Raw genomic sequence first — 13,092 nt, 5'->3', positions numbered from 1 at the left:
CTTTCATCCTGTCCTCCCCTCCCCCTTTCTCCTCAGGACTAGGGATTTAACCTAGAGCCTCACAACCAAAGTACATCCGCAGCCCTTTTTAGATGTTTAGATTTTGAGACCTGGCCTTCTGGGGTTGCCCCAGCTGGCTTTGAACTTGTAATTCTTTTGCTCTGACCTCCTAAGCATCTGGGATGACAGGCAGGTGCCACCAGGCTTGGCTTAAAGGATACCTTTTTTTTTTTTTGAAGATTTATTTATTTATTATGTATACAGTGTTCTGTTTGCATGTATCCCTGCAGGCCAGAAAGAGGGAGCCAGATCTCATTACGGATGGTTGTGAGCTGTGCTAGGAATTGAACCCAGGACCTCTGGAAGAACAACATCCAGTGTTCTTAACCTCTGAGCCATCTCTCCAGCCCCAAAAGACATTTTTAAAAAAAGGGAGACCATGGTATAAACGAAAGTCCAGCTGTTGCCTGGGACAGCTGTCTGGAATCATGAGGAGAGCCCTGTGAGAAAACGGTGTGACCTCTAGAAACTGTAGTTGCTACGGAGGACCAGAGCCTCGGGGAGAGCTGGCTTGTGGAGACCGACACTGCCTCCTATCACTTCTCTCTCAGCTTGGGGTGCCAGCCCCCCTCTCTCTATTGAGCCATGTCCTGTATCTTTCTGTCCCCTACTCATCTCCTCCTGGGTTGAGACAAAGTGACAGCAGAGAAACCAGGAAGGCTGAAGGTACCCAAGCCTGGGGTAGGGGGATGAAGTCACTTACATTGTATTCGATGTGACAGGATGCAGGATGACTTGAGGTGCCCGGGTGGGCGTCTCCGGTACAGGCACCACATCTGAGAGGCAGAGGGCGGATACTCAGTGTTCAAACCTAGAACCCATGACCCTCACCCCCGCAACAGACACAGCAGCCAGCAACCCTCCCCCATGTTATGGATTCCAATGTTCTCCAGCTTCCTTTCCCCCCTGCCTTGCCCACTGAGATGGACCAGCATTCTAGGGATCCTGCATACACATCATCACTACCAAGGGGGCTGGACAGGATGCCTAAGCATCCACTGACCATCCCTGAATCCTCCTCACCCCTGGTTCCCCTTTGGGTCAAGGGGACCACTCAGTTCACATCTGTCCAGCTCAGGTCCCTTTGGCCTGCTGACCCTCTGGGCCTCTGCCATGCTTGGGTATATCCTTGGGTCCCTTGGTGCCCTTAGCATCTCCCACCCTTACCTTCTCCTCTTCCTTGTCCAGATGTTATCCTGGAGTGTGGAGACCCCACTAGTCTCCCCTCTGCTCTTGACCTCTCTCCACCAGCCCCAGCAATCCCTGCTGCTCAGAGGGCCAGTTCCCAGGACACTCACCTGGGAAGATGAACTGCTGCTTGTATTTGTAGTAGTGGGGAGCTTGCAAAAGACAGAGAACACCAGCGTGAGTGCCACCCGAGTGCTGTCTGGGTGGGCACCAAGCCTCATCCCGACTGTCACTGCGTAGTCATCCTCTGTCCACCCCTAGAGGGTCCACACTTCAGCAGACACCCCGAATTATAAGGGAGTAGGAACATGTGGGACCCAAACACTTGACATCTCACACTCCCTAAAACCAGGCCAGGTCCTCTCAGAGGCACAGTGAAACACACTCACACACACATCACCACCACCACCACCACCACGAAGCTATAATCCCAAATACTCTCTGCTTTTACAGATCCTTTACACAATTTTTCAGCATCGACCTTCACATTGGACTATTTTCTTTGCACTGTTATCAAGCGACAATAAACATAATGACTCCCAATAGCACGGACAGATTCCCTTCACAGCAGTGATTCTCAGCCTGTGGGTTGCAGTTCCTTTGGGGGCTGCCTATCAGCTATCCTGCACAATGGATGTTTCCGTTACCATTTGTAACAATCACAAAATCACAGTGATGAAGTATCGACGAAATAATGTTACGGTTGGGGGGGGTGGGGGGGGTCCCCACCCCACCCCACCAAGAGGAATTCTATTAAAGGGTGGCAGCGTCAGGAAGGTTCAGAACCACCGCTCTACAGACTGGAACAGGAAAATAAGTCTTAAAGAGCCACGGACAAGGTGTGTGGTTTGGACTCCCTGGAGAGTCCCAACAAGTCTTTTGGGCAGGTGGTTTCTCTTCCCCAGCAAGCGTAGTCGGCAGAGAGTTCAACCCAAGTGCTCCTCGGCTCCCCAGCAATTCTCTCCTGTCTCAGCTGTTCTGACATCACTTCCTGCTGGCCTTCTTGCCCGCCCTTATGTGATCAAATTTAGACTAATCCAGGGTCATCTGCACCCCTCAAAATCTGCGATTTGACCCCAGCTGCCATAACCCTTTCTCCACATCAGGCACAGGCTTGGAGATCGGGGTGTGGACACCTTTCTCTCTTCTCTTTTGCCCTTTCAGAGAGCAGGCCTTTCCCCGCTTACCATAAGCTTGGATTAATCTCTACGTTTAGCAAGAATAATTATACAAAAGATGTTTCCTAAACCTCACTTACTGATGCTCTTGACAACTGAGTCGACCACTCGGGTCCACTCACCAAAGGCCAAGGTTTCTAATTGGCCCATTTGTTTCTTTGGGGTACGGTGCATGGAGTGTGGGTAGGTCAGACAGCTTACACCCCCACGCCCATCCCCACCCCCACAATAAGCATGGTGGTTGGCAGAGATGGGGTCACATACAAGCTACTGCAGAATCTGGTACCAGAAGCAACGTGACCGCCTCCAGAGACGAGGACTGCTAACTTGACTCCCCCCTGGGAGGACCCAGGTCTGGGCCTGGAGTCTAGAAAAGCCCATCCTGTGGCCCTGAGTGTTGGCTCTGCTTACGTCCCTGGTAAATTCCAAACCAACCTTTCCATGTCTCAGCATCCACAGACGAAACAGGGACAATACTAGTTCCGGGTACATGATACGGAGACCAAGAAGTGTGCAGTGGGTTCTGAGTGGAGACAGCTGGAGCCTTGGTTCTTCGTGTGCAGATACAACTGATCCAGGATGGAAAAGTCTCTAATGAATGATATGTGTGCCAACCATGGTATATTTTCTTCTGACTGTGAGGCCCTACACAACACGTGAAAACCATACAGCTTTCACCCAGAGCTCGGTGTTGTGTGTCACCTAGAGGTGGTTTAGTGTTGGAGCCCACCAAGGTTTCCTAGTGGCTTTACCCAGCAGGCCTGCATGAAAAGATGATTGGACCATGGGCCTGGGTACCAGGTGTTTGGAAGGCTCTACACTTGGCTGTATCTAGCAAAGGGGGAGGTCTTTTGCCTTGCCTCTTGGCATTGTTATAAAAAGCCCTTTTGATTAAAGTTCTGGGCCGGTGGATAAGGGTCCAGGCCCACCTGAGGCTATCCTGTCTTTCTATCTGTTTCTCTCCCCTCTTTATTTCTATCTAAATCTCTTCTTATCCCTCTCTCCTCTAGAGTCCCTGGGGTAAGTAAATGTGGGGGCCGGTTTCCCATAGTTTAGCGTGTGGGAGAATGTGTGGAGATGGCATGCATGTTCCACAAGGACATGAGCATCCTTGGACTGTGATATTCATGAGGCCCCGGGAGCCCTAGATCTGTGGGATGAATGCGTTAGTAAGTGGTGAAAAATGGACTCCCAGCTCTTTTAACTAACAGACAGGAGTGATTTAGAACCAAGAGACAGACAGACAGCTTCAGGTGCTAAACTGTTTCGTGGGGGGATGTAAATGAAACACTCCCCTTGAGGCTGGAGTCGATTAATAAGCTCCTTTAGGACAGAAAGTAAATCCTAGCACCTCGGGAGCCCCAAGTCCCCACACACGTAGGTGGGAAACATGCTGAGGACGGACTAAAGTCACCGCTCTTTATTGAGGACGCAAGAGTGGAAGCTCTTGGCTTAGCCCAATTCCTGGTCTGGGATAGCCTTGGAACGCCAGTGGGGTTATTTTTGATTCTGGATCACAGGTGTACAGACCGGGAGACAATTTGTTCCAGGTCACAAAGTACAGCGGTCTAAATCAAAGGCCCCTCTCGAGTCCAGGAGCCTTGTTGGTTACACAGGCCTGTACAAATCTCACACAAAGCTGTTTTGTCAACAAAAGGCTAAAATTATAAAATGAAAAACTACTACACCTCAGAGGGCCCAGATGATCTCACCACACACCCCACTACCACCACCACATTCTAACTACAGAGCAGGACTGACTCTCTCTCTCTCTCTCTCTCTCTCTCTCTCTCTCTCTCTCTCTCTCTCTCACTCTCTCTCTCTTTTCCGAGACAGGGTTTCTCTATGTGTAGACCTGGCTGTCCTGGAACTCACTTGGTAGCCCAGGCTGGCCTCGAACTCACAGAGATCCGCCTGCCTCTGCCTCCCGAGTGCTGGGATCCAAGTCCTATGCCCCCACTGCCTGGCCAGTGAGGGACTCTTAACCAGTCATAAAGGTGGGATGATGGTCAAGTTCTTTTCAAGAAAAGGAGGACCACGTGTTCAAGACTGGCCTGGAGTACATAGCAAGAACTTGGTTTTTATTTATAATAAACGTTGCTCGTGTCCTAATCTTGGAGAAGTGTGACTACGTGGGCTTAGATGGCAAAGGTTCTTTACAGATGGGTTTAAATGGGCTCTTGACACAGGGGCTATCCTGAGCTATGTGGATGAGCCCAATGTGATTATAAAGGTCACTGAAAGAAGTCAAAGGTCAAAGAGAGTCAATGAAAACAGGTTGTGTCGGTCAGGGTTACTATTGCGATGATGATGATGAAACACCGTGACCAAAGCAACTCGGGGAGGAAAGGGTTGATTCGGCTCATGCCTCCCTGTCACAGTTCATCATCAAAGGAAGTCAGGACAGGAACTCAAGCAGGGCAGGAGCCTGGAGGCAGGAGCTGATGCAGAGGCCATGGAGGGGGGCTGCTGACTGGCTTGCTCCCCATGGCTTGCTCAACCTGCTTTCTTATAGAACCCAGGACCACCCACAGTGGGCTGGGCCCTCCCCGATTGATCACTAATTGAGAAAATGCCTTACAGCTGGATCTCAAGGAGACATTTCCTCAGCTGAGGCTCCTTCCTCTGATGACTCCAGCTTGTGTCAAGCTGACACACAAAGCCACCCAGTGCACAGGGGATGACAGAGGCCCAGGTAGAACAATGAAGGGAGGCAAACATGGAAGCTGGGGAAAAGCAAGGACATGGCTGCTTCCCCCACGGCCTCCAGGACAACCTGGGCTCGCTGGGCCATGGAGTTTTCTCCTCTGTCAAACCTGCTCTGCCTGGGCTTCTAACCTCAGAAACCTCAGACGCCTTTGTGCTGTCTTAAGCTGTTCAGTCTGGGATCATTTGTCACGGCGGCAGCAGGACTCTGGTATGACAGAGCTATGTCAGGCGGTTCACGGTTCTACAGGAAGTGTCTGGTACACAGTAGGTGCTCAATAGGTGCTTCTTAAGGACGGCTGCCCTCTGAAGGTCAAGAAGACAATGTGAAGAAGAGGAACTAGAGTCCTGGGAAGTGTGTAGGATTTAAGTCATTCATTCATTCATTCATTCATTCATTCATTCATTCAGCAAACACTCCTATCCCATAGGTACTCATATTCACTGGCCTTGGGCACAAAAGGAATGATGTGGTCAGGTTTCCTGCCCTTATGGTGTTGGCGTATGGAGGGGACAGACAGTGAGCAAGCGAATACATCTCCACGATCACATGGCGATGAGGAGCAGGGTTCGGAAGAGAGGAGGCCTTGCCCGAGACCGAGGGGGATCTTAGAAATCCTGCCGGCCCCTGGAGGGTGACGTCACGGTTCATACAGACTCAGGCCGGTCCATGAGCTGACAGTAGATGACTGGTGGGGGTGGGACATGCATACAACCTGGGCCACGTGTGCGCACACACACACACACATGTGCACACATCACACACACACACATACACCACACACATGCATGTACATGTGTACCCCCACACATGCACATACCACACACACATACACACATACCACATATACCACACACACACTAACACACACTACTATACATACATAAGCACACACACACACACACCACACACACACATGCACACACATCACACAAACACACACACCACACACACATGCATGTACAACACACACACACCGCACACATGCACGTACAACACACACATACACACACACCACATATACCACACACATACAACACACACCCCACTACACACACACCCCACACATACCCCATACACACCACACATGTACACAAACGCCACACTTACACACATACACACACACTACATACACACTACTATACACACACAAACACACACACCACACACATACATACACACACCACATATACCACACACACTGCACACACAAGCACACACACCACTATACACACACACCACATATACCATACACACACTATACACACACACAAACACACACTACTACACACACACACACACACACACACACACACACACACACACACACTGCCCAGAGAACACCACAGAAGAAAGGGCAGGAAGAACTACAGAGCCAGAGGGTGGAGAAGAGTTTGATGAAGTGTTGCCATCCAGATATGACGTTGCCACAGCAACCATGAACACACAGCAGCAGTGGACACTTGCACAAGACCAGGCCCCGACTGTCCCCACAGACAGAGGAGACGCCCGTGAGGCCCCTCTTCCCCTGAGAACTGACGCCTGCGGGTGTGTGCTGGAGGGCGGTGACACTAGAGGACACAGTGGGAAGAAATGATTCGGAGGGAAATAGATGGGGACACTGGAGGGTGATGGGGTGACCACACCATCCATCCATAGCAGGAACATGTGAAACCAAAGGAGAAATAAAAAGGAAATCTTGCTGTATCCACCAGACAGACTCTACCCTTTGTTCCTTCATTTTTAAGGCACCACAACATTCTATTTCCTGGGGTGGTGTGCATGTGTGTGAGTGCATGAGTGTGTGCATAAATGCATGTGTGTATGTGCATGTGTGTGTGCATATAAGTGCATGTGTGCATGTGTGTAAGTGAATGAGTGTGTATGTACATGTGTGTAAGTGCATGAGTGTGTGTACATAGTGCATTTGTGTGTGCATGTGTGTAAGTGTATGAGTGTGTGCATATGTGTAAGTAAATGAATGTTTATGTGCATGTGTGTAAGTGCATGAATGTGTATACATGAGTGCATTTGTGTGTGCATGTGTGTAAGTGTATGAGTGTGTATGTGCATGTGTGCAATGCATGTGTATGTGCACATAAGTGCATAAGTTTGTGTGCATGTGAGTATGTGTGGTGTGTGTGTAAATGTAAGTGCATGAATGCATATAAGTGCTCTCTCTCTCTCGTGTGTGTGTGTGTGTGTGTGTGTGTGTGTGTGTGTGTGTGTGTGTGTACTACGATGGGTCCAAAGAAAGGTGATATCTGGAGGTTCCACCCAGAAGTCCCTTCATGTCACTTGCCGTGGGGACCACACAGCCACTCAAAACAAAGCTGGGGTCTGAAACCAGATCCATCTGCTCAGAGCCACTCACTGCCGCTCCCCCACGGGCTTCTCCGCAGAGCAGGGAGGATCAGGAAAGGCTGGAAACAGTGGCCAACCGAGTGGGCAGGATGCAGTCACCAACACCCGGTCAGCACACGTCACACTCGGTTTGCTGATGTCTCCTTCCCGTGTGCTCTGAGGTCACCAGGGAAGTTAAATCCCCTGGACACTCCTGATGAATCAATTCTAGCAACATAGTTACATCTGAGCGTTAGCTTACGTAGCCTTGAGAACACAACATCATAGGGCCAGCCACGTTCCAAGCTCTGTTCCTCATGTCCCTGAGCTCAGAACCCGGAGTGTGACAGAGAGCCAGATGCCTGTCACCCGGGGAGATTCAGCTGGGGCAGGGGAAGCCCTGACTGCGTTTCTGGGAGACTGTATTTTATTTTCCATTTCAGCTTCACGTCGCATCGTTTGCAATCACTGACTCACACACAGCCCCCATTACATACACGACAGAAAGTAGGTGAGATGGCAGCCCTCCGTCAGCCAGGCATGGTAGCACATCCCAACAACCCCAGCACTCCAGAGGCAGAGGCAGGGGGACAGTGACTGTGGGGAGAGCTTGTCTAGAAAAGAAATTCCTGAGTGTTCATGTGCTGAGGGCATCAAATGGTGCAGCCACTCAGGGAGGAACTACTGTGGTGATATTGTGTTCCCCAAAATATTGTGCACCCTAATAACTTATCTGGGGTCAGAGACAGAACAGCCACTAGATACAGAGGCCAGAAAATGGTGACACACACACCTTTAATCCTAGCATTCCAGAGGTAGAAATCCCTCTGGATCTCTGTGAGTTCAAGGCCGCCACATTGGAAACAGCCAGGCTTGGTGACACACGCCTTTAATCCCAAGAAGTGAGCCTTTAATCCCAGGGAGCGATGGCAAAAACAGAAAGGTATATAAGGCGTGGAGACCAGAAACTAGAAGCATTTGGCTGGTTAGGCTTTCAGGCTTCTAGCAGCAGTTCAGCTGAGACCCATTCTGGATGAGGACTCAGAGGCCTCCAGTCTGAGGAAACAGGATCAGCTGAGGATCCGGCGAGGCGAGGTAGCTGTGGCTTATTCTGGTTCTCTGATCTTCCAGTGTGCACCCCAATACTTGGCTCCGGGTTTGTTTTATTAATAAGGCTCTTTAAGATTCCTGCTACAAACCACTCTTAGGCTTTCCCTATGAACTACACACATGGGCAAGGGGGCGACACTCGGTCATACAGTGCTTGCCCCACGCACAAGGCCTTAGGTTCTATCCCCAGCACCGCAAACAAAGTTGAAACCTCTCTGCTCATCAGCAACAGCCGAGAAGTGAGTCCTGGCAGATTTTACACATGCAATGCATGAATGCATGAAAACGATCCACAAGAAACGGAATGGTCGTATACCGATTATTTTGCACATCGGTTATTCTTTCCACTTAAAACCCATGATGAGCGTCTTGGCATTCTGGGAAATCTCTGCCAAGTACTGAGTCCCCTCAAATGGCGCACAGGTCCAGTGCACTCGGCCCTTCTCTGGATGGGCACTTGACATGATTTCAATGCTTCGCTGTTGCAAAGACTAATGTCCTGACACACAGATCCCGGTGTCCTTGTGTCGAGTGTCTGACTAGAAATTCCTTTAAGTGACATTGCTGACTCCATGGAAAATTTCAACTGACAGACTAACTTCCTCAGAAAGCAAATCCAATAGTACTGTGTGTGTGTGTGTGTCTATGTGTGTGTGTGTCTGTGTGTGTCTCTGTGTGTGTGTGTCTATGTGTGTCTGTGTATGTGTGTCTATGTGTGTGTGTGTGTGTGTGTGTGTGTGTGTGTGTGTGTCTATATGTGTGTGTGTATTTGGTACGTGCACATGTATGTGGAAGCCAGAAGCCAACCTTAGGTGTCATTCCTCAAGTTCTGTCTACCTTATTTGATGAGACAGGGCTTGTCACTTTACCTAGACCTAACACTCTGGCTGGGCTGGCTGCCACTGAGTCCACAAGATCCACCTGCCTTCAGGTCCCCAGTGTTGGGACTCCAAGAATGTGCACTACACGAGGATTTTTTTTTTTTAACGTGAATTTTGGGAATTGGACTCAGGTCCTTGCTCAGGTGCCATAGTGATGGAGATCTGACTGGTACAGCCTTCTTGGGAGCTACAGGCTTGGCTGGGCCCTGGGGGAGGCAGCAAGAGTCTTAGGTCTGGTCCACTGGAAGGCAGAGGATGATCCCTGTCACAAGTGGCTCTTTCACGACTCTCTCACAGACCGAGGCGGCAGAATCAGGTCACACAGCAAGGGCAGGATAGACAGGCGTGGATCTGGAATCCAGAACCTCACGCTGTCCATTCTGAGCCATGTCTGGCACCCAGGCTGGGACTTGTGATGTAATGCTGCTCAGGCGCGTGGCCCTGAGATCCTCAGCACAGCACCCTGCCACCAACCTCAACCAGGTTGTCTCACCAGACAACGGCCAACTCCAGAGGAGGTGGCTCTGCCTTGTGACTGAGCTAGGTAAAGACATCAGCTCATGACCAAACCAAAGACACGTCTCTAGCAGTCCCTGTGCCTCAGTTTCCTCATTTGTCAAGCAGAGGCAATGACTCTGAAAGATTCCTCTAAAGCGGAAATGTGATATCATAGGACAATCGCCCCGTGTTTGCAAGCACCCATCCAAACACCGCCCTTGACTCTCTCTGATCGTCAACTCATTGCTTTCAAGCAAGGGCTGGTCCCGTGCTGGTTGGCTTTGGCAGTGACCCAATGCCCTCCTCCCTCACCTCGTCCCCTCCGGTATCCACCTGTCTTCCCCGGCACAGAGGTACCTGGCAGGTTGAAGTTCTTTTTCTGTCTCGTGCACTGTGGGGAAGGGTGCAGGGGAGAAGGCGGCGTGGCACTGGGAGGGAGGGGGGGTGCTGGTGAGGAGGGCGTGGAGGACGTCGTGGACGAGGGGTTGCTGCTGGAGTCTGGCTGGTAAGGGACGGGGATGTGGTCCTGCGGAAAGAAAGACAGGGCAGGTGTCAGGGACGGGTGGGGTCGCAGAGACACAGCAGACCGGGGTGGGCGAGGCAGGAAGGGGCTCCCCAAGCCAGCCTCCTCAGCCATGGCTGCCCCTTCTGCAATTGTTAGAGCCTTCCAGAGTCTAGCCTAGTTCAGTGAGAGACCCTATCTAAAATAATAATAATAATAATAATAATAATAAGATATGAAGTGACACAGGAAGACACTTGAAGTCAACCTGTGGCCTCCACAGGTGCACACATAGCCCAACACATGCACACGCCCACAGACAGAACACCTGAGCAAGACAATGTAAAGGCTGCCCAGAGCTGTGGAGGAGAAGTTTCTGGAGTCGCATTCCCGCTTGCTGCGGGAACTCCAGGCAGGAAAGGTTGCCACTTAATGAAATCTGCGGAGGTGCCAGCCACACACTCCGTGCCTCTTTGATCTGGAGGGCCCCATGCCGAGGTGCCCAGAGAACTGTCCCTTCTCTGACACGTCTCCTCCCAAGTGTTTATTAAAGAATCAACAGCTTGACAGCACCAGCGAGTGTGGGCGGGAGCCTCCAGCATCTTCCCCCCGGCATGCAGCTGGGACCTGCATTGCCTGCCTTGCCCTCAGACCAGCTTCAAGGGGAGGGCAAAGATGGTGTCCTTAAGTGCATGCACGGAATGCCCTTGTTGGATGGACTTAAGAAAGCAGGCCGGCGGGTTGAATGTGCCCTCCCTCAAGACGTCACCCAGAAGGTTAGAATCCAATCCCAGTTAGAATAAAAGTCAGTTGTTTCAGATGTAACAAAGATCTAGAGACAGGATTGGGTCCTGACTCTAAGGACGAAGATCTTCCTGAGAGACAGGGAAGGGGAGATACAGAGAAAGAAGAGCAGGTGAAGACAGATGCAGAGACTGAGGGGATGTCACCAGCAGTCAAGGAGTGCAGAAGCCACTGGAAGCTGGAAGAGGCAGTGGGTCCCCCTTCTGAGCTTGAGAATATGACAACTTCAGCAGGGCTGAGTAATACTCTACTATATGGATGTACCACAATTTGTGAATTATTGTCCAGTGGGGGCCGTCTAAGTTGCTTCCTGGTCAGGATACTTTCGGTGTGTGAGGACTAAGCTACTGTGGATATTTATGAAGAGGCTGGTGTGAACGTATGTGGGTCTCTAGAGTGGCTGCACTGTTTTGTATCCATACTCCACAGTGAGCAGCTTTCTCTGTGTCCTAGCCAGGGCTTGGTGTGCCATCATTTCTTATTCAAGCATGTGATAATGGTGTGTCTTGTTGGTTCATAGTAAGTGTCCTCTCCTGAGCCTGCTTGTCCTCTGGATATTCCTTTTGGTTTTGATTTCTGTAGCTATTCACTCAGTTTGGAAATTGGGTAGTTTATTCTGTTTTCAGTTTGTTCATATATATATTGGTTATTCTAACTACTTCACCTTTTCATATTATCTTTAGAATGACAGGGTCTAAGGCTAGAGAGATGTAAAGTGTGCATAATGCTCTTCCGGGGGACCCAAGTTCAAGTCCTAGCACCCACATCATAAGACTCACAACAGCTGTAGCTCCAGCTCCAAGGAATCCAGCGCCCTCTTCTGGCTTCCTTGGGCATCTGCACTTCATGTGCACACACCTACCTCAACACAATTATAAAATAAAGCTTTAACAACAAAGTCCTGGTGTCACTCGGGTCAGGGAACCCACCTGACTCGAGGCCATGCTCCAGGTCTACTTTCAGAGAGCCCAGCTCCTTGAGAGTGGCCGCTGTGGCCTCTTGGCTATATCCTTCCAGCTGCTCACTTTGCGGAGCTGGGTAGTTGGGCTCTGCTCCTCGCAACTGCAACAAGCCAGCATGCAGCATCTCCCGACCCCGGGCTCACAGCAGGAAGATGCACGGCCTCTGCTGCCACTGCAGATGCCTGTTTGGATGCCCTGACGTAGGGGACGAGGGCTAGAGGCTGGTCCCCGAAGGAGCTGGCAGACACTATTGACTTCGCTTGTCCGGCTTCTCTCTGTATCCTGTCTGTCTTTATCTTCTCCATTCCCTCCTTCTCCGTCCATCACTTCCTCTTCTGTCTTCTTCTGCTCTTTCTCATCTTTTATTCCTGTCTCATTCCCATTTTCCCTCATCTTTCTTTTCTGTTTCTTCTTCCTCTACCTTCTCCTTCCTTCTCCCCTCCCTCCTCTGTTCATTACATTACTCTGTTTCCCCCTCCTCTTCCCCATCCTCCCCTACTTCTCCTACTCTTCCTCCTCCCCCTCCTCCCCCTCCTTCACCCCTGAGCACCTTGTGCTGGACCAAATGCTTTATACACACCACACATCCAATCCTCTCAACCACCCCTCCTATCACCTGGCCCATTTTACAGGGGGGAAAACTAAGGCAAATGCACTTTGAACCGGCCTGATCACAGCAACACAGCAAGTTAAGGAGCCGTGCCACAAACCCAAGCCTTCTGCCTCCAAAATTCACCTTCTGCACACCTGCCAGGTGAGGAAGCAGGGCCTCTATGAACCAGACAGGAGGAACTCTTCAGAGCAAACTGGCTGAGAAATCTGCCCCCAAACCACATCACTGACTGATGATGAGAATCCA

At 50.6% G+C, this 13,092-nt stretch overlaps 1 protein-coding gene across 2 annotated transcripts in view; it reads right to left on the bottom strand.

Annotated features, from left to right (window-relative positions):
- Positions 1 to 13,092, bottom strand: part of Ksr2 (kinase suppressor of ras 2) — a 382,945-nt gene that overhangs the window by 76,350 nt on the left and 293,503 nt on the right. For both annotated transcript variants that reach the window (XM_028878818.2, XM_028878819.2), the window contains exons 10-12: positions 10,323 to 10,491; positions 1,359 to 1,400; positions 764 to 836 (exon numbers count right to left, since the gene is read on the bottom strand). In XM_028878818.2, coding sequence (XP_028734651.1) covers positions 764 to 836; positions 1,359 to 1,400; positions 10,323 to 10,491 — 284 coding nt within the window. The remainder of the gene's footprint in view (positions 1 to 763; positions 837 to 1,358; positions 1,401 to 10,322; positions 10,492 to 13,092) is intronic.

Source organism: Peromyscus leucopus, chromosome 23 (assembly GCF_004664715.2).
Source record: "Peromyscus leucopus breed LL Stock chromosome 23, UCI_PerLeu_2.1, whole genome shotgun sequence".
Taxonomy (NCBI): Eukaryota; Metazoa; Chordata; class Mammalia; order Rodentia; family Cricetidae; genus Peromyscus; species Peromyscus leucopus.
Note: the sequence above shows the minus strand (reverse complement) of the source record. Positions and strands in the feature narration are given on the sequence as shown.